Below are 20405 nucleotides of genomic sequence, written 5' to 3'. Positions count from 1 at the left end.
GACCTCTTCGCACTCACACGGTCATAAATTGAGCTACAGAGGTCCAAATGATACGGTTTCAGTTGCGTTGGAAAGATAACGTATGGGGCTTCGATTTGATATATAATTTGCTATAGTGGCCGTACATCTAGGCGATGCGAATGCGTGTTCCACGCGGACGAGAGGCAGTGATGAAAATTAGCGTGAGATTTCGCCCCCAACGATTTCTGGGCTGTTTCTGGCTCAGTTTTCGGCCCAGAAAATACAGATTAGAGGCTATAAAGCAGGAGAATCCATTCATTCATAGGAGGACTTGGATATTCACATAATTTTAGGTTTTAGATGTAGTTTTAAAGAGAGAGGTTCTCTCCTCTCTCTTAGGATTTAGGATTAGGATTTCTCTTAGGATTAGGATTTCATCTTCTTCTCAATTTCCAGGTTCAATGTTCTTTTAATTTAAGATTCTTATATTCTATATTTATTCCATAATATTTTTCTATTTAAATCTATTATTTGTTTAATTATTTCCAATTGAATTTTAATTACCATGTTTCCTTTTTACTTCTTTTATGATTTATGAAAATGCCATTCATATTAATTGAGTAGACTCCCAACTTGATTTTGGAGTTGATTATTATTTGAAGACCCTTGAGTTGGAATACTCAAGAATTAATTGGTAATTGGAAGTTGTTGGCTAGCACTCTAGTTACTACGCTAATCCTTCCCTTGTGAACAGAAGTTGGCTCCCAACTTAATTTTCCTTTATTTAGTAAAGGATAACCAAGTAGAAACAACAACCTATTACTGTTAATCTTGAGAAATCCAACAAGGATAGAACTTCCGATTAATCTTCTCCGGGTCAAGGCTTTTAATTTAATTACATAAAATCTCTTATTTATTTTTATTGCTTTAATTTATAATTATATCTGTGCCCATTGTCCAAACTCCAGAACCCCCAATTTATAAGACTCATAACCAATAATAAGAACACCTCCCTGCAATTCCTTTAGAGACGACCCGAGGTTTAAATACTTCGGTTATCAATTTATTTAGGGGTTTGTTACTTGTGACAACCAAAACTTTTGTACGAAAGGAATTCTTGTCGGTCTAGAAGCTATACTTACAACGCGATTATATTTTTATGAAAATTCTGCATCGCGCGAGAATTTCGTTCGTCAATGAACAAAATATATTATATTCATAAAAATATATAAAGAAGAGATGGTGACTGGAAATAGACCTATAATACATTTTAACAAAGCTGGTTGGATAAATTTAAAAATAAAGTTCTTGAAAGAGTCCGGTTTGAATTATGAGTATAAACAATTTAAAAACAAGTGGGATTAGGTTATGTAAAATCAACATTCAATATTAAAAGGTATTTGTTATCGTCGTTATTTTAATATCCATTTTCTTTGGATAAAAAAAAATTCTATTCTTTGAGTAATTTATCCAAACCCTATGACTTTAAAATAAGTACTTCTATAACTAAAAATCCAAACAGAAAATAAAAATTCAAACAGAAAATAACTTATTCATAAGTTGCTATTAATAAAAGTCATTACATTTTAATTTTTTTTTTCAAAAGAATTTATTTAAAAGTTTATCCAAATTGAGAGAAATTGAATTGATGGCTAAATAATAGTAAAAAATAATAAATTCTGATAACTGCCTAATATTTCTCTTAAAAAATTAATTTTGGATATTTGAGATATATTAGATAGTTATTTATTTATATTTGTATTATATTTGAATGAGTACTAATTATTTTTTATTAAAAATTAGTCTTAATAATTTTTATTTGTAATTAAAAGTATTAAATTTAAAAAACTTAAAAATAAATTTTAAACCATTAATTGAATCAATTTACCAGTATCTTTGGTAAAAAACAATCACCCTAACAAATAGTCAAATACCTAATTAGAATTGTGAATAAAATTTTATCTATATTATTAGGTGGAGGGAACAATGATTTTGATTTTATTTTTTCATTCAAGGATAGGAGTTGCACGTGAGACGTAACGACAATCAGGTGGACCATGAATATCATAGGCTCAGAGCATTAGAGCAAGAAGATATAGAATCTTTAAGGAGAAGTACTTACGGCTGGTGGTTCGAGTCAAATCTATACACTTGATGCTGAAAAAAGCTCAAATGACATTAAGTGCGAGGAAGCTGACTACAACCATATCGTGGAAAATATGAACAGAGACCTAAACCCCAAAACTTTTGGGATTACTCTTCCTAAGAGCCAACCTGCATTATTGCTGCAGAATTTGGAAAGCTAACCTAAGAAAACACATAATATAGACATCTGTCAGTACTGCGACGACATTCTAGGCAAAACTTGACGAGCGACTACATCTTCTCCTAAAATAGTCTTCAGTTGATATAAACTGCTCAGTGCTACTAATTGAATCTGTATCATCCTCTATGTCCAGCAAAGCAAGGCTTAGATGCGACTGAATATCAATTGAAACTGGCTCCCCATCTAATCTGTCAAGCTCCTCCGATGCATTAACTTCTTGTTCTGCCCATCTTATCACTTCTTCAACACCTTGTAGGAGCTTCAATATCTGTAATTAAGGAAACATACATGAAAATATTTAAAACAAAAGGCAGGGTAAGTAGAGAAAACCTGAGCAGGCAAGACTTACAAGGCTGATATGAGGCCGCCATCTAAAAGATCGTCTAATGCAAAGAGTCGCAGCTAGAACCATTCTTTGAATGTGACAATGGTTGTAATCACTACCTAGACTTGGATCAAGTAACTCAGAAAGCTTTCCTTCCTTCAAAATTGGCGTTGCCTGCATATTGTCATCAACCACAACGATTTCCAAATATTAGGACCCGTGTCTCATGGGATGCATGTGTAGATGCTGAAAATAGAACATGGAAAAACGAACGTACCCACGTAACAAGGCTCTGTTGGACCTTAGGACATACATTATTAATTGGCTTCTTACTTGAGAGAAGCTCAAGAAGTACAACACCAAAAGCATATACATCAATTTTGTCAGTCACTTTACCATGCATAAAATACTCAGGAGCTAAGTATCTGCCAGAGAAAAGTGAAAATATTCAGGGACAGTCAACACTATAGGTAACAAAGCAAAAGAGGAACCAGAGGACTTGTTATGTACCCAAAAGTTCCAGCTACATCAGTACTTGTATGGGATGAAGAAGCACCCCAACTAGCCAGTCCGAAATCTGACAGCTGAACAGATAAACTAGTTGCTTAGGGATGTGGAAAATTGAGACCAAGTGGGAGAAGATTCTGAAAGTAGAAAAAATTAATGAAGCATGGGAACAAAAATAAGTTCAAATACCTGAGGCTCAAAATCATCTGAAAGAAGGATATTAGAAGATTTTACATCCCTATGGATCACAGGATGTGCAGATCGATTATGCAGATAGTTTAATGCCTCAGCTACACCCACAGCTACCTTGTACCTCTCTTGCCAACCAAATGCACTGCAATCATTCTTGTTGCCTTTACCAGAAAACACAAGGAAGAAATGCAAATTAGAGGGGTGCAAAAAAATAGATTAAGGTAATCGCTAGAGGAAAAAGGCAAACAAGTATTTACCATAGAGGTTTTCTTCTAAGCTTCCCCTTGATAAAAGATCAGAAACCAGTAGTAAATTATTGCTGTGAATACAAAATCCAGATAGAGATATAATGTTCTTATGATGCAAAGTTGTGACGATCTCAATTTCCTTAACAAAATCTTTTATAGCATTTTCAGATGGCTTCAAAATTTTGATTGCCAATTCCTTGCCCTCTGCAAGACATCCTCTGTAAACATGACTACACCCACCTATTCCAACCAAATTTTCTGAAAATGTAATAAAGAGAACATATCAGAAGATATCACAAACAAGCAGCAGCAAGGGGGGAAAAGGCAAAAGGATATTAGACTGATTAATACAAACCACTCGAGAAGTTTGCTGTTGCGGATACAAGTTCTTGGAAACTATACAATTTGCAGGAAGATGAGTATTTCTCTTGTAAGGCCAACAATTCTTCAGGAGTGACACTGGAATGACAAAAAAGTGGAGAAGGAGTAGCAATATCATCCGATTCATATGGCACAATGGCACCACTCTCTGCATCTAGGTTGCAATCGCCAATAGGATCAATATTCTGTTCCTCATCAACATGGACTACAGCAGAAGGAGAGTTAGGTTGTTCTGATGCCAGGTGAAAAGAAGGGGTATTTTTCACCATAAATTTCTGCTTATTCCTTTTTGGCAGAAACACCTGGCGCAGTAGCAACCAACCATGTTTTAGACGGTCTGGTTTGACCACTGCATTCAAATAGCTACAAGCATCATCAGGCTTTTGAATTGGCACCAAAGCCAGTGAATTTTCCTGTCTCTGACTATCATTCAACCCTTCCTTAAGTAGAGCTGCAGAACTATCTGGTTTTGAACAGTCTGATTTGACCACCGGAATCGAATAATTAGAAGCATCATCAGGCTTTTGAATTGGCACCAAAGCCAGTGAATTTTCCTGTCTGTGACTATCAGCCAACCCCTCCTTATGTGTGGTTGTAGAACTATCTGGCAACACTAACAGCCGTACACAGCATTCATTGCTCTTCTGGCTTCTCTTTTTCGATAAAGATTTGCTTATGAAGGTGGGGCTTGCATTTGGTTTTACTGCCATGAAAGTTAAAAATAAATAAATCTATCAATAAAATTGCAGTCCACATTGACATCGAACTATTACACATCAAGACAAACACGCAATACAAGTAACATAACTAAAGTTAAACTAACAGAAACTGAAATAAAAGTGGCTTTGTACCGAGTGGATATAGAGCAAAGGGTACGAAAGATAAAAACCTTGATCACTACTCATAACAGTAGCTTCTCTGCGGAATGCAACTTTGCCACTATCAACAGCAAATACAGATACACACTTAGGTAATTTCTTTGCGCAGTATTTGGCAATGGCTGCCGAAGACCGGAGCGCGTAAAAGCTCTGAGAAGTTCCTAAAATAACCGTATCAGCACCAAGAGATTCCGCTTCCTGCACAAGCAGTTTCCGCGCCGATGTGCCTCTACACACTTTAAGCTTCAGCTCAACCTAGTCCCCCAAAAAAAAAATGACAATGAACTTAAAAGCGTTATGGACAACCTGAGGTTTTTCTGATTAATAAAAGTAACTAACAGGCAGTAGTTGTAACCGCTCATTTTCTTTCCCTCGTATTCTAGGCATTCCAGATAAACCGTTAAGAAAGTGCAAAAAAAATTAATTACTTAATTAAAATATAATATAAATGTTCAAGTGAACCTGCTTCAAGTGGCAGAAGCCTTCGTACACACCAAGAACTGAATCAAAAGCCTTCACAAGAGAGAGCATAGATGCAGCATTCTCTGCACAAAAGGAGAAAAAAATAAGCTACATTCTAGAAAGTTCCAGAAAGAATAGAAACTAGAGGGAGAGGAGCGAGAGAGGGACCTGAGGAGACGGCGTGAAGCGCAATGACGACGTCGCCGGGCTCGGCGACCTTGAGGAGCGTCCACGTCAGCAGCTCCCGGCTCCAGGGATCCAACTTCACACCAACGAGGAGATTCCGGCCACGGCCTCCGCCTCCGGCTCCGGTTCCTCCGCGCTGGGTGGCGGTGGCATTGTGGCCGGTGAACTTCATCGGCGTGAGAGTCCTCTCTCTCTTCTCTCCCACTCTGTGTCTGAGCACTTTATGTTCGTTGGGCGTTGCGAAAGCGAATCTTTGTGTCTCACTGGCCAACACACTCAGGGTAAATGTTACTCCGCTTCTCTCTTTCGCTCTCCACAGTGCGCCTTTCATCTTGACCGTTGCTTCTGTTGACTCCTATATATCTCTCTTACTTTTTCTTTCAGATCTTTATCCCTTTATAGATCTAGTCTACAGTTCACTTACTAGTGATAGGTCGAACCAAAACAGATGATACATTAATACTTAATCCAAGTTCTCAAAAATAAGTTTCCTTTTAACAATAATAATGATCTTGAGATTATGAGTTTGTTTGGTTAATTTTTAAGAAAAGATTTTTTTTAGTTATTTTTTTTAAAAGATTTTATGAAAAAATAAAAATAATTTTATGTTTGGATATTTTATGTAAAAATATTTTTTATTTATTAATTATGTTTGAGTATAATAATATAAAAATATTTTTTTATTTATTTATTACATGAAAATATCTTTTTTTTAAGAAAAAAAGATCTTTTAAAAAAAATGTAAATTATAGCTTCTCAAAAAAGATATTCTTTTTTTATTTTTTTAGTGTTTTTATTTTTACTACTAAAAATTTGCTAAAAATACTAAAAAATAAAAAAAAATATTTTTTCATTAAAAAAATCTTTTTTTATCAAAATAATAGCACCCAAACAAATATTATATAATTAAAATTTTTAATCTAATATTATTTATTTTAACCATGTGTATACAAAAATTTAGTTATTTATATAGAATATATATTATAATATAAAATATATATTAAAAATAAATTAAATAATATATATATTTATATATAATTATATGATGATTAAATTTTTGTATGTATATAATAGTTTATATTTAAATTTATCAAAGTAGTTTTTCTTTTCTTTTGGGTTGACAGAGTTGGAGAAATTATCCATAGTCAAAAATAATAACGCTTTTAATATTTTGAGTTAATTAAACTTATAAAGTTTAATCTAATTTTAAAAACTATAAATAATTTTTAATTTTCAATAAGAACAAAAACAATAGGTATAAAAGATAAACATATAAAACTAACTAGAAATATATCATTGTGAAAATATCAAAAGAGAAAAACACAGATTAACTCTAATAAAAAAAATTGTGAATCTGAAACTTGGGACCATACCATTAGGCTAGTCATAATTAGTGATCATTCAAATAGTAACATTGATTGGTTAAACATTATAATAACAAAAATATTATTCATATATTAAAATTAGTCACTAAAATTAGTTATTAGTATATTTATATATAAAAATATGTGTAATTTAATTTATTTTTAATATATATTTATATTTTAACGTATATTTTATATTGATAATTAATTTTGATAACTAATTTTAATATACGTAATATAACGTTATAATAAACAAATTGATATTGCTTTTGTTATTTTAAATGTTAAAGGAAAAAAAAGGAAGAAGGAAACGAACAACTAGCACATAACAACAAAAGATATGGCTGATAAATTAGTGAAGCTTTTTTAATATTTAATTAATTAAATGGGGGAATTTTTTTGAAATAAAATAAAAAACATTAATTCAAAAAAAAAATTATTTTAAGTTTATTTTTAGAGATTCAATTTTTTTGTGTGTGATTGCAGCAAGTTTGTCGTATTTCTCGATAAAGCTCAGCATATTAGCCAAAATTTGTGTATTTTTTGGCAAACTTCACAAAAAAAAAAAAAACGAAGTTCTTAATATTCTCGACAAACTTCATATGACAGATTTTATTTAAGCTTTACAATCATTTTTTTTAGTATTAGAAAATACCATTCATGCTACATTATTACTTTTAGCATGCATGATTGAACAAATAATAACTTGAACATGTAATTTTATTTTTTTGTGAAGTTTACCGAGAATTACGGTGAACCTTGGCCAATATGCTGAGATTTGTTGAGAGATATGACGAACTTGTCTCCAACCCAACAAAAAAATATCTAAAAACTAAAAATGGTTTCATATTATTTTTTTTTTTGAATTGGAGATTTTTTTTATTTTATTTAAAAAGTTGCCCTTAAATGTAAGTCAAGAATATCTAATTACATTTTCATCTTTTGTGTATTGATTTTGGTTAAGTGTCATGTAAAATATAATAGAGACTACTTTGATAAAAACATTAAAAATATTTTTTTTAAAGACAGTTTATATATGTCATTATATTATTGGATATTTTTATTAAATTGATTAATTATTTATTTTTTAATAAATCAGAACAAAATCGGTTTATTATAGCAACAATAATAACCTAATTGTTCGCATCATAATTATTAGATCCGATTTGATCCAATCGATTTATACAATCTAAATTGAATCATGTTTAAATTTTTTTATAAAAAGATAAATATATCACTCATTTTTATTTCAACAAAAAAAACAAAAAAATCATGATCCAATAGGTTATATAAATTAGTCGATTCGACCGGATCTGATATCAATTGGATTTATTGTTATTATTATAAAAAATTGATTTTATTTTAATTTGTTAAAGAATTTAAAAATAACTAATTTATTAATATATCCAATAATAATGCGATACATAACTATCTTTATAAAAAGACGTTTTACGCATCTTTATAGAAGCATCCTGCTAGATAATTCTGTTGTGAAACCAGAGCATCTTACGGGTCAAGCCATTTAAATAAAAAAACGTTTAGCATGAAAGAAAAAAGAACACAAACCTTTGATGCGGGATCCAGGCATGGAATATTTTGCTCCCTTGTCTACATATGCATGTGTTGTGCAATGTGCAGTAACTAAACTAGGTTAATTAATTAGTTAATAAACTGGAAAAGGCCAGAGAATAATTGCGATACAGCGCGACAGATATAGTATAATTATATAGCATTTACTGTTGGGTCCCGTATTTACTTTGATAATCAGACTGCCAATAAAAAGTTAAAGGTTTTGTATTTTGAAATTTTGTCGCAATAATATATAGGAAAAATTTCAACTATACCAAAAATAATGATATTTTAATTATTTTAATCTTTGATCTAAATTATAAAAAATATATAATATATATTAATTAAAATTAATAGTTAAAATAACTAAAATATTGATATTTTTAATACACTTAAAATTTTTTCTAATATATACATCGAATGCTTATTAGTTATTACTTATTAAAGATGTAGCTGCAAAGTGCCTAGGGATGGCAATCGATTTCTGTACATGGGAGATTCTTCTCTGTCTTCTGTACCCATTTAGTAAATTTATTCTTATCTTACCTTTGTTTCAGATTTCCGTTTATTGTTTTAGAGAAATAAATATTTATGGATATTTATAAATATATATTTTTTTAAAAAGTTTAATTTAATATAACTATAATAAAATTTAAATTAATTCAATCAAATATATTACGATTAAATATAATTCAAATACAAATTTAATATATAATATATAGATAAAATCTCTAACATATAAATTAAAATAAAATAAAATAAAAAATTTAACAAAATAATATAATAATTCTTAGATTTTGCAAAAATTTTACGAATTTTCATAAAGCGAATACCTCAATTTTCATTTTCGATTTCGTCTCTATTTATTTGTAGGAACATGTCTCTAATTATGATAATAAAAAAAAGTTTATTTATCTTATATCTTAAAGATATATATTAAATTTATAAATTAAAAATTTTTTTATTAAAAATATAAAAAATTTAAATTTTTAATATATTTATTTTATATTTATTAAATAAAATCATTTAAAATTTTTAATGATAAGATCATATATTCTTAAGATACATGTTAGTTAAATACTAACAAAAAAAATATATTATACATAATAATCAAATATAGTAAATTATTTAACTTATAATTCATCATTTTAAGACATAATAATTAAAATTTTAATTTAAAATTTTTTGATATTATAATTTTAAATAAATCAATTAATTTTTGAAAATTTATATTAACTCTAATGATTTTATAATTTAAATTTTATTATAATTTTATATTTTATGTATTTAATTTATTATTTTATTTTATTATAATTATTGTGTCTCCTTAATATGTCGAACGAAAAATATTTTGGGGTTGAGTTTTGACGCGAGCGCTAAGGTGCATGAATGGGCACGGCGATTCAAAGATGGCAGTAGCACTCAAAGTAACAGTGAAAGTGACAGATGGAATCATCTCTTTGGAAAATCCAACGCAATGGCGACGACTTGACTCGTAACTACTTCCCTAACTCAACTCACAGGAAACCCCCATTTCCCAAATCCCACAAATTTGCATCAATTTCAGTTCAGTTTTTGCTCACTCAACCCACTTCCTTCTTGGTAGGTTATTTTTTTTTCTCACTCACATGTGTATCTGCTATCCATTAAGTAATTGAATTTCAACCATCATTTCAGAAATTTATAATTTTTTCTGGGTAATCTCAAAGTTTCAATTTTTTGTTTCCACCATTGAGTTATAGCTGGGTTGATTGTTCTATTGTTATCTCACTATGTCGGTACCTGGTACCATTGATTCAAACTCAAATTCAAGCTTGTTTCTTTCTCTGCCTGATGATGTGTTTGCCATGGTGTCACGCTTCCTCTTGCCCAGAGATGTGTGTAGTCTCAGCTTATGCTGCAGGAGCCTCTATGCTCTTGCAGCCTGTGAGAAAGTGTGGCTTACACAGTGTGACATGGTGGGGATAGTTCCCCATAAAGACCTTGTTGACTGGAGAACCGGTGTCTCATCATACAAGGCGATTTGCCGTTTTCTTCTCAATATTAAACCCTTGATTGGGATATGGGTTCATCAGAATCCTGAGCTTGGGAACCTTGTCTATGTCATGCCTGGTTTCGTGTCGGTTGTTGGGTGTAGGATAATCCCTCAGGAGCTTGGTCCAATGGGGATTCATGATGGTCCAATCCTATGGGCTCCTGTGTTTGAAATTATTGGTGATTTTGATGGTTCACCAACATTTTTTCTTCATGGGAGGGAGAAGGGGTTGGACTATATTTGTCATGGATCATTCAAGTCCATAAACAAATCTTGCAATGTACTATTGCTTGAGGTTGAACCAAGGGAAAAATGTATAGGAAATAGGGAAAATTCTAGGTTACAAGGAGTGGTTGGAAATAATAATAAGGCAATGGTTCCCTTCGGCAGGTTGTCTCTAAGTGATAGGAAAAAGTTGCTTGAGTTCACTACTAGGCATGTTCGGCAATTGGTTCCTAATATGGCAATGGGACCCTTGTTTCCAAGGTTAAGGGATGGCTATGAGAATTTCCAGAAAGAATTGGTGCTGTTGAGGGGAAGAAGGGAGATCCTTAGTCAAATGTACAGGCTCGATCATAGTCAAGTTCATAACATAGAAAATTCTGAGGAGGCTGTTGGTCCTAAGCAATTAGAACAAGATGACAGAAGAAAGAGTATCGAGTGTTCAAGGGCTTTAACTATTCTTCTGGATGGGGAGGGCAGTGATACACAATATAACAAGAGAAAAAATGGTGTAAAATTCTGGGGTAGCCTTAAACAGATGCTAGGAGGGTCTAGCTCAAACAACGGCCGTCATGAGAAGAAGCATGTGCGGCTTGAAGAATTTCTTGGATCAAATGATACAATAATGCTGACATTAAAGGCCTCAACTGTAAAATTATCTGCTTATCGAGCATGGCCAAATATGCCTGAGAGTTGGTTTGCACTTTACAAGATGCCATTGCAAGATCCAACAGAGGACCAAGTTTATGCCGGTTTATGGGGAGGAACTTTTGGTTGGCCTCCTGGAAAACCTTCCGAAGACAAGCCTGGAAAGGCTTTATTCTTTCTTCTGCTCTCTTATGAGGAGTCTCATGGACAACAACTTCTCATTGCAACCAAAATATTGGAAGGCACACATTATGTGTTACATCCAAATGGTTCAGCAATGTTTATAGTGAATATCAACGAGCCTTCATCTGAACCATTTCCTTGGAACTCTGATGCTGACTCCTATCCGATTAATATCAAGCATTCTTTCACGGGTGAGGGTATTGCAAATGGTTATGGATTCAGATACCCTGGATCAAAGCCTGGTTCCCTCTTTGAATTTCAAGACGGTGTCCTTGCCTTCATTTGGAAGGACTCGAGGTCTGTTTTGACGTTGCAGAGACTTAACTTGCAACAGCTTTTGAAGAAGGGAGAAAGGGTGCCTTGTCTGCCTCCCATCACAAATTTTTCATGCTTGACAAAATCCTACTCAAATGTGTTTACTGGATTTCCTGATGCTTACACAAGTTCATCGTCACCAAGGTTGCCTTAACCCTGACGTGTTAGCTTCTTTTATGTTTCAAAATTTGCTCTTTATCTTGGCATATTCTCAGTCCTCATTGCTTTGTTGTTTTCTTTGATTACCATGGTTATAATTGTGATTCTAGCACTTCTGAAAAGAAAAACTCGTATTCATGATTTGCTGAAGAAAAGTTTAAAAGGGCCGTCTCAACTAGAAGTGATCGGCTTCTTTCTATAATCAGTTAATCACTCTTCAGTTCTTATTATCTTCTACAAACATAATGATTCTGTATAGCAAAGTTGTTCTTTCTTAGACTCCCGGCATCAGTTCTCTTGTAAGCATACAAAATTGCTTTGCCTCTAGAATTGGCGGTATTCCAAATTTCCAATAAAATCTATAGTAGACAACATAACACACTTCATTATTAGGCAATATCTATAGTACAACATAGCTTTCAAAACCTACGGAAACATACATTTGGAAGAATAGAAATAAATAGAATACTAAAATCTTTTAGCAGTTATGAATGCTCTATTTCTAGTTTGGTTTGTAACTGAATGTTTCTTTTTACAGGTAGAAACACAACTAGTATATCAGTGGGTTGGGGACTACATGCTTTTTACGCTCCCCAGGCCGGTTTCCAATACTCAACAAGACCTGTTATTTGTCGAATAACACACCTGCTAGTTCCTGCTGCTGTGTTTCATGTTGCTGCATTCCGAAGATCATAGATGGTAGTCTTTGCCTTATAAGTGCTATGAATTAGCTTCGCATTGAAGTATATAGATATACTATATACCAGGCTGTTTATACAGATGGTTAAAACCATATATTAAGGATTCAAATGAAAGTACATTTTCATACAAAATGAAGGCATGGTAAATGCCTTGTATGACTACATTGATCATAGTTTATAAAGTCAATAGTTGTGGCCTCCGAATTAATACGGTTGCCAGAAATTTACCTAGTTATGGGAAGAATAGTGATCTCCAAATTTAATGATCCAATAATAAATCAGTATTTTTTCTTAATTTCATAAAAATGCTAGTTATCAATCTGTTTATTTTTTTTTAGTTACTTTTGATTTTTGAGGTTACGATTTACGACCCTAATTTAATACCCTATATTTTTTCTTTACAATATGCTCCTTTGTGTCATTGACGTTATATATGCAAAAAGCTGTGCAAATTAATTATGCCAAGTCCAAATTGAAAATGTAACTTGTAAGGGCATAAATACCTGGAGGCCAATGCTTCCCCAAAATTTGCATGCAGGTCACAAATGATCTTCAAGCTGGCAGGGGTTCCTCCATAACTGTTGCAACATTAATCATTAGGAGTTATCAGAGTTCTACCATCCCTTCGCTTTGCATGCTTAAGAAAAGAGGAGAAAGGGATACGTACCTTTCTTTGTAGAATTGGCAGCAACTTCCACATCCGGTGCTGTGGTTGGGACGTCAGGAAGGTCCAGTTTCTCGTCGGTATATATAGACGCCGCTGTGGGAACTTCGGGAAGATCGTCGTCAATAAGCTGAAAAACCAATACCATAATTATGGCGAATTAAATCTTAGAAACTAATCTATCAAATATCATCCCTCTTGCCAAGAAGTATGGAAAACCAAAAATATCATACCTGAGTTTCCAAGTTTTCAAATTCAGCCAAAACTTCCTCCTCGTCTTCTGCTGATAACTTGTCTCCTAATATTGCATTAATTTCCTTTAAATTCAAGAAAATAGTGGCATCCATCAGTAACCAAGGAAGGGAAATAACGGATGGGAAAAGAGAAAAGCAGCAGCAAAATATGGATAGCAAAACAAAGTTAGAGGCAGTTAAACTTACATCTTGATAAGCTTTAGCTTCAGCTGTATCATCCATAAGTTTCTGAACATCCTCGATGTTTAGCTCATTCTGTATCGCCTTCAATGCATTGCTACCGGCCTTCAAACTATCAAAGACATCCTTCTGCTTACTTACAAGTTCAATATCTGCTAACTGATGAGCAAGGAGAATTATTTTAAGTTTAAAGGCAGAAGTCACTGGAAATCTTCATAATAATCTGAATATAGAAACATTACTTGTTGCTCAACATTTATAAGCCAGGAATCCACTTTCTTCAGCAGTTCTTCTTGTGCTTTTTTCTTCTTCAATGCTAACAAGGCCCTGTCCTTCTTCTTTTCACGAACCAAGTCTCGTGCAGCTTGCTTTTCCGCTTCAATAACAGCATCAAGCTGGTAAAATGAGAATCACAAAGAGGAAATAAGGTCAGGATTGATGCTTTTTCGAACACCAACCAAAGACTGAACATCTTATAACTCGAGAAGCGGGTTTGATTCAAGACTATCATGAAAGAATGGAATTGGAAAGATCTTATTTTTAAGGCACAAATTCAAAATTAGAATAGTGTTGGAAGAACCTTTCGTCGATATTGAGAAAGCTTGCGTCTCTGGGTCTTGAGTGCAAGAATTGCACGATCGACATCGGTGACCTTTGGCTTCTTGACGAACTGATTCCCCATACCATCAATCAGATTTGATGAATGAGTTTGGAAATTGAATTGAGTAGATCATAGAGAGGGATTCCAAACGCCAAATGGAATTATTGCTTTTTTTTTATTAATCTTGCCTTTGAATCTTGTTCGATTGAATGTTACGTAATGAGACAAAACAACACTGCAAAGAAAGAGAAAAGGTTTGGAAAATAGATAAAGCAAACTCAACACCACCCTGGCCATGCCCATGCAACGAGCAAACGAAAAACAGAAGCCAGGCAATGTTCGTTATTCTATATTCCATTCAAAAGGCATCAACAATTTTTTTTTTTTAATATTTAACTAATCTAATTTTTTTTGTTTTATCTTGATAAATTTCTCTTTAAAGAAAGATATATAAGATAAATGGGTAAAAATACATTATAGTTGTTAACTTGGTTTTAATAACATGATCATAAATTTGATTGAAATATATTAGAGAAATGTTAAAGGACCAACAAAATTTATTGTTTTTAGCCAAAAACAATAAATTATGCTGACCTTTGAGCTTTTCTTTTGTTTTAATTAAATTTTATTGAGAATTAGTATCTCTAATCCTCATTTCTGTTGCGTGGACTTCTTAAGTCAACAATTTTGTTTTATATCATATTTGTTACTGGGAAAATATTCAGTGGTTTCGAATCAGAAAGGTTGAAGATCTAGGATGAGAATAATTCACTACTGCTTTCTAATGCTAATACCATACATAAGGAGGATCAGGATCAGTTCTTACACATAATATATTACAATGATCAACATTATTGATCCGAAATTGCACCACTATGGAACAACTTCACCATCCAAAAAGCTGGTAAGCTGATGAGGAAACATATTCAATCTTTCTCTCAATTGTTTCAGTTCTCTTAAATCCCCAACCCACATACTATAACTTGAATTCTTGGCAAGAACATCCTTAGACACCTCCTTCTGTTCAATCAATTGATTGGCATAAACCTCAAATTTCTCAATCTTATCCCAAAGAAGAGCCAACTTATTTGTGTCTTTCTCACTTCTAACACTATCCAACCATTCCCTTGCTTCTTCCACCTTAGCCCAAAAGCATGAATCTTGAGTCAAGCTTGCAAACGTGCTTCTCACACTGTTCTCTTCAGCAGCACCATCCCTTCTTATTCTATCCTTCCACCACCTATCAAACATCACATACCTCCTCTCTCTATTTCCATTCTCCATGTAATGACCCTTTGTCCTATGCAACCCTTTCCTATAATACTCAGCAATGTCTAGTGGCTCCACCAGTAGTTTATAGAAATGCGAAGTGTTGACCCACTTCGCTCGCTTGTCAAAGTCGTGTGGAAGCTCGTTCTTCTCCATCATTTCGATCACGTCATTCCAAAAGCGAGCCAGCTTGTGACGGTTGATGTTGACTTTCATTGCACTCTTTGCGGACCGGCTCTTGAAAGAATCATAATACCCTACTTGTTCATCATGTTCATCGCACAAGGCTTTGTACCATTCTATTTGAGCTCTGTAAGGCACAACCTTGGACAAGGAAACAGCAAGGGCTGCAGCATTCAGAACCGGAGAAGGACCCATTCTCCTTGTTGTCTTTAGGCATTCCATGGCAGGTGTGATTAGAGATTCCTGTTAGTTGTATTACAGTCATTTGTTCAGTGAAATCTTCCAATAAAATATGAACCTAAAATTATTCTGGATACTAGTGATTAAAATAATTGATAATAATAACTACTATTGGTATTAAAGTGAAGATGCAGTGTAGTTACCTGATTAGCCAATCCTGAAGATTGGATGGCCAATTCAAGGCCTGCTTCATAGCTTGATTCAGGAATGCTCCTCTGCTTGGGTGAGTTTCCTTGAGTCAAGAATTGCCAAGAAACTTTGTCAACATAATAACCATACTTGAGATGATCCTCAATACTACAATCTGGAGAACCTGTTGCAAGCATCAAATGCATCATCTTGGTGATTGTGGCAGGACTATCCATACAAACTGCTCCGTCTTCCGAGACAAACAAATAGTTCCCAAAAGGGCGAAACAGGATGGGCACAGACACTTCCCCTTTGCTTTCTCCTTCTCCTTCTCCGTCTCCTTGTGTTGCTGCTTCCAAGTAATCCATCACGGCAGTGAACAATTTGGCTTTCTCCCTGTCAGTTATTTGAACCGCAAGCTTCCCGAAGTCTGGAGAAGTCATGGACAGTTGCCAAAACTGAAGGAGGAAATTGAGCTGAGAAGTGAGAGGCGTAATCGGGGCAAAAAGAAGCCTTGGCATTATGTCATGCTTTGAGACAACATGGCAGAAGTTGCCACTCCATCTTTCTCTGAAGATAGCTGTGGAAAATGAGTCATTCCCCAGCAACGGTGAGCCATAAGTGATGCACAACACTGACACAGAGGAAGAGATTGCTCGCAGGTATGACAGAAGCCAAAGAGTGCATAGAGAGGCAGTGGCTCCTCCAATTGAATGCCCAGTGATCACAACTGATTTTGTTTCCTTGTTTCCCAATATTTCCAGCATCTGAATGGTAGCATTAACTTTCATCAGTTTATTAGTTGGGAATAAGATTCTAGGGGAAACAATTTATCCTCTTAAGATTCTAACATCAATAGTTCAATACTAATTGTTAGTGAATATTTAGCATGAACCTAAAACACATTTATTTTTCATTCTGTTATTTAACTATTTCACTTACTCCCAAAATTGATAACTGGTAACTGTTTGTAGTCTTGCTTCCGAATCATTAACTTAAATAATACTTAGGGAAGAAACCCATCCATCTTCCTGTGCCGTGATAATTAAGTTTATGCCAATCAGATTAAAAATAAGGTTGGTTTAACCTACTCAAATTATTAAAAAAACTTGCATTCCACATTTATTTATTCTGATTAGCGTCATAGTTACTATTCGTATGTGAAAAATTAGTAATACAAACTCCTTTTTTTTTTTTTTTGGGATCTCCCACATGACAGCAATTCCACTTTCCTTTTCTTTCTATTATTTAACAAAAGCCACCAAAGTAGAATAATGATGTACGCAATGAAAGAGAATAATAGTAAGTTTTAATTTGAATTGTTGACTCTAAAAATCCACCCCACCATGATATTTCTTTGTTTATATATAGCAATTATCTTTGCGTGATGATGGGGGGCAGTGGTTAAAACTTAAAAAGTCTTCGCTCCGAAAATTTTAGGTGGGGGCTTGGTTGTTAGAATGTTAGCACTTAGCACATCCATGAAAATGATAGATAGCTTTGCTTTGGGAATTGGGACCCATCCCATGTACGAGAGACAGCATAAAGTAGGTTTATTCCGCGAGCGTTCACACTCGACAATAGTTGACACTCCTCACTTTTCAGTTTTCACTGCAAAAAATAAAAATGATCTTTGCTTTTTATAAGTTATATTATTAGAATATTAGAGACATTAATCTATAGCTAAACAGAAAGCAGCCTCCACCACCATCACCTAAAGGCTAAAGCTCACTATGCAATATTCTTCGGTCTTTCACTAATTCTGCAGTGAATTGCTATAATTTAGTTGGTGACCGTGTACCATAAGATTGTAAAGCTTCCCAGGCTTTTGTAAAAAGTAATTAAAAAGTTACTTGGAAGTGGCCCATTATGAGGGAATAACTGTATCATAGTCATAGATGATAATTAAAAAAACATGGCAAAGTGATTCTTTTTCTTAAAATTAATAATAATAATAACAAAAATACTAGAGGGCCAAGGGCCAACTAAACTAAAGTAAAAGAATTGGATTGATAACTCAAAGTGATAAACCAAAAAAAAAATGAATTTTACTTGTATTCTAGCATTTCAAAAAAAAAAAAAAGAAAAAGAAAAAGAAAAAGAAAAAACACTAAGTGTGAAAGTGAGAACGGGTTGAAGATCAAGATAATTCTCTTGAATGTCAATTTCATCGTTTTTCTTTATTAGTGGATGATTATGCTATTGCGTATCACGTTTTTGGTGTTGTCCCTTCTAAATATACGCAAATAATGCAATGATTAAGCGCCCTCCTCAGTCCTCACTAACTTGGTCACGTAAGCAAAACCAATAAGGAAAACATCTTATCAAAAGATGAATAATGTTACATATTTAATTTTTTTTATAAATTAAATTAATTAAATTAAACTATAAAATATAGATGTGTAGTGTATTATTCTAAAAAATATAAGACAATATCCATCGGAATAGCCCAAGAAAATAACGAATACATATCCATGGCTGCAAAAAAATCACAATGCCCATTCTACTATAGTACTATAAGAAATGATGGCTTAAATTCTCATATTTCGTCTTGAAATCTTCTTTATCCTCATTGATTCTAATATGGTTTTATTTAACAATCAAATTCTTATTTATTTATTATTATTTGAATTAAATTTGTTTTCTAAAAATTAAACACTTTATTATTTTTGTCCGTATTCAAATATGATAACTCTAATAATAGAGAAATACTAAAAAATTATTAAAATTTATTATTTTTTATTATTAATTAATTATGAATATTTAAAAATATAAAATAAAATATATTATTTAATTATTAAATTAAAAAAATTAATTTATAATTAAATAATAATAAAAAATAATAAATTTTGATAATGTTAGTATTTCTCGTAACATTATTCTGAAACTAGAATACGATCCTAACTTGTTCAGACTGCTAAAAAAGGAAAGAAATTAATGAACATGCCACAAAAGAATATGCTAACACAAATACATGAGACAAGATTGAAGAAAGGCATTAAACAAACCAACCTGGGTTTGGAATGAATGAAGCAAGGAATTGAAGAGATTGAGGATGCCGGCGTGGACCATGACAGGTTCCTCCCCTTCACGAATACACGAGAAGAAAGCCACGTCACCGATTCTATCCAACGGCACCATGTTCCTCCACGTGTCATCCGATCCCCCAACCATTTGCACGCCCGAGAAAGCCACGTAGGCCACGCGCCCTATTTGCTCCGCCACGAAGCTCCGGTGAGCGGTGGCGCTTCTGTTGACGTGGTTGCACAGCCTCCATGACTCCGCCAGCAGCGGCGTCGACGCCACGAAAGTTGCAAGCATCTCGCTGCTCTCAAACCTGCATAGTCCCAAAATAAAACTTCAGATAACGAGGTTTTGATTAATAGACGGATTTATTATTATTGTTGTTATGGTAATTTCGTGGAAGGTTTCGGGGTTTTGATTTTGTTGACATTTGAGTGGCGAAGCTAACAGTGAGAACTTACGGTGAAGCTTCGTTGATAGCCATGGAATAGAATAGTCTTTGCGGAAGAGGGCGAATATGTGGAAGAAGGTTTGAACGAAGAAGAGATGGATCACTTGAAAGTGTTAATCCCCTGAAGGCTTCAACTTTGAATAGCCCACATTTTATATTGTCTATACAAATTTGTAATTTGCTCACTGAGAAGTCAAATAGCGAAGTCGTCTTTCTATACAATAATCTTAATTATCTTTGTGGTTGTGGGGATAGTGATCAAAGGTGGACCTCCAACATACCGCGTGAGCAACAAGACTCGGTCTTTTACATTTTTGCCATCATAATAATTATAACTCGACGCGTTTGCGTATTTACGGGTGCAAAACAAAGTTACCAATGACAAAAACAATGTAGTGTAAATAAATAAAAAGAGAAAAATATAAATAAGTTCTTAACCTTTTTTTAACGGATATTTTCGTTCTTAAAGGAGGAAAAATATATTTATATCTTTGACTCTTTAAAAATATAGACAAATGTATATTTTCGTCGAAGTCATTCCGTTGGATCCCATGAAAAAGTCTTACGTGACTCTCGTAGCGCTGACCTAGCCGTTACGAGATCACACGTGGCCTGTAATTTTTGAAAATAGGATATATTAGTCCCCACGCACTAAAATAATGTTGTTTCACCACCTCTAATTTTCTAAATTCTTGAGCCCTAATCCTTCGAATGCACAGAAACGGTGAAGTGGATGAAGTGGGTGAAT

The 20405-nt window shown here is 33.5% G+C and overlaps 4 protein-coding genes across 5 annotated transcripts; 1 reads left to right on the top strand and 3 right to left on the bottom strand.

Annotated features, from left to right (window-relative positions):
- Window positions 1-2001: 2001 nt before the first annotated feature.
- Window positions 2002-5797, bottom strand: LOC107630933 (protein kinase STUNTED). The gene is made up of 10 exons (XM_016334228.3): window positions 5449-5797; window positions 5281-5363; window positions 4830-5073; window positions 3915-4643; window positions 3569-3817; window positions 3309-3472; window positions 3123-3196; window positions 2890-3037; window positions 2637-2786; window positions 2002-2555 (listed from the first exon to the last, which is right to left on the bottom strand). Exons 1-10 carry the CDS (start codon window positions 5795-5797, stop codon window positions 2316-2318), a joined length of 2430 nt encoding a protein of 809 aa, XP_016189714.2. The 3' UTR covers window positions 2002-2315.
- A 3992-nt stretch (window positions 5798-9789) lies between these two features.
- Window positions 9790-12968, top strand: LOC107630932 (F-box protein At5g39450). Its single transcript, XM_016334227.3, has 2 exons — window positions 9790-11946; window positions 12500-12968. The coding sequence occupies exons 1-2, from the start codon at window positions 10172-10174 to the stop codon at window positions 12501-12503; spliced, it is 1779 nt and encodes a 592-aa protein (XP_016189713.1). The 5' UTR covers window positions 9790-10171; the 3' UTR covers window positions 12504-12968.
- On the bottom strand, window positions 12322-14684 carry LOC107634617 (vacuolar protein sorting-associated protein 20 homolog 1-like). 2 transcript variants are annotated; one of them, XM_016338038.3, is made up of 7 exons: window positions 14341-14684; window positions 14003-14155; window positions 13767-13919; window positions 13560-13643; window positions 13330-13456; window positions 13166-13240; window positions 12322-12729 (listed from the first exon to the last, which is right to left on the bottom strand). In XM_016338038.3, exons 1-6 carry the CDS (start codon window positions 14440-14442, stop codon window positions 13215-13217), a joined length of 645 nt encoding a protein of 214 aa, XP_016193524.1. In that variant the 5' UTR covers window positions 14443-14684; the 3' UTR covers window positions 12322-12729; window positions 13166-13214. The 2 variants fall into 2 exon arrangements, with proteins under 2 accessions (XP_016193524.1, XP_020974943.1); XM_021119284.2 differs by having other exon boundaries at window positions 12604-12729; window positions 13560-13919; window positions 14341-14578.
- A 435-nt stretch (window positions 14685-15119) lies between these two features.
- LOC107630930 (lipase-like PAD4) lies at window positions 15120-19957 on the bottom strand. Its single transcript, XM_016334226.3, has 4 exons — window positions 19668-19957; window positions 19195-19519; window positions 16197-16949; window positions 15120-16056 (listed from the first exon to the last, which is right to left on the bottom strand). The coding sequence occupies exons 1-4, from the start codon at window positions 19688-19690 to the stop codon at window positions 15235-15237; spliced, it is 1923 nt and encodes a 640-aa protein (XP_016189712.1). The 5' UTR covers window positions 19691-19957; the 3' UTR covers window positions 15120-15234.
- Between the last annotated feature and the right edge of the window lie 448 nt (window positions 19958-20405).

Source organism: Arachis ipaensis, chromosome B3, assembly GCF_059453495.1.
Source record: "Arachis ipaensis isolate K30076 ecotype BB chromosome B3, ASM5945349v1, whole genome shotgun sequence".
Lineage (NCBI taxonomy): Eukaryota > Viridiplantae > Streptophyta > Magnoliopsida > Fabales > Fabaceae > Arachis > Arachis ipaensis.
This window is presented reverse-complemented; position numbering and strand designations above follow the sequence as displayed.

Excerpts from the sequence above, each read along its gene's own strand:
- LOC107630933 (XM_016334228.3), bottom strand. The coding sequence starts at position 5,797 with ATGAAAGGCGCACTGTGGAGAGCGAAAGAGAGAAGCGGAGTAACATTT. Across the intron at positions 3,197-3,308 it reads CAGATGATTTTGAGCCTCAG|CTGTCAGATTTCGGACTGGC; the intron begins GTATTTGAACTT and ends TTATCTGTTCAG. Across the intron at positions 3,038-3,122 it reads GATGTAGCTGGAACTTTTGG|ATACTTAGCTCCTGAGTATT; the intron begins GTACATAACAAG and ends TTTCTCTGGCAG.
- LOC107630932 (XM_016334227.3), top strand. The coding sequence starts at position 10,172 with ATGTCGGTACCTGGTACCATTGATTCAAACTCAAATTCAAGCTTGTTT.
- LOC107634617 (XM_021119284.2), bottom strand. The coding sequence starts at position 14,442 with ATGGGGAATCAGTTCGTCAAGAAGCCAAAGGTCACCGATGTCGATCGT. Across the intron at positions 14,156-14,340 it reads TTTCTCAATATCGACGAAAG|CTTGATGCTGTTATTGAAGC; the intron begins GTTCTTCCAACA and ends TCATTTTACCAG. Across the intron at positions 13,241-13,329 it reads TGCCAATTCTACAAAGAAAG|TTATGGAGGAACCCCTGCCA; the intron begins GTACGTATCCCT and ends ATGTTGCAACAG.
- LOC107630930 (XM_016334226.3), bottom strand. The coding sequence starts at position 19,690 with ATGGCTATCAACGAAGCTTCACC. Across the intron at positions 19,520-19,667 it reads GCTATCAACGAAGCTTCACC|GTTTGAGAGCAGCGAGATGC; the intron begins GTAAGTTCTCAC and ends GGGACTATGCAG. Across the intron at positions 16,057-16,196 it reads CTTCAGGATTGGCTAATCAG|GAATCTCTAATCACACCTGC; the intron begins GTAACTACACTG and ends TACAACTAACAG.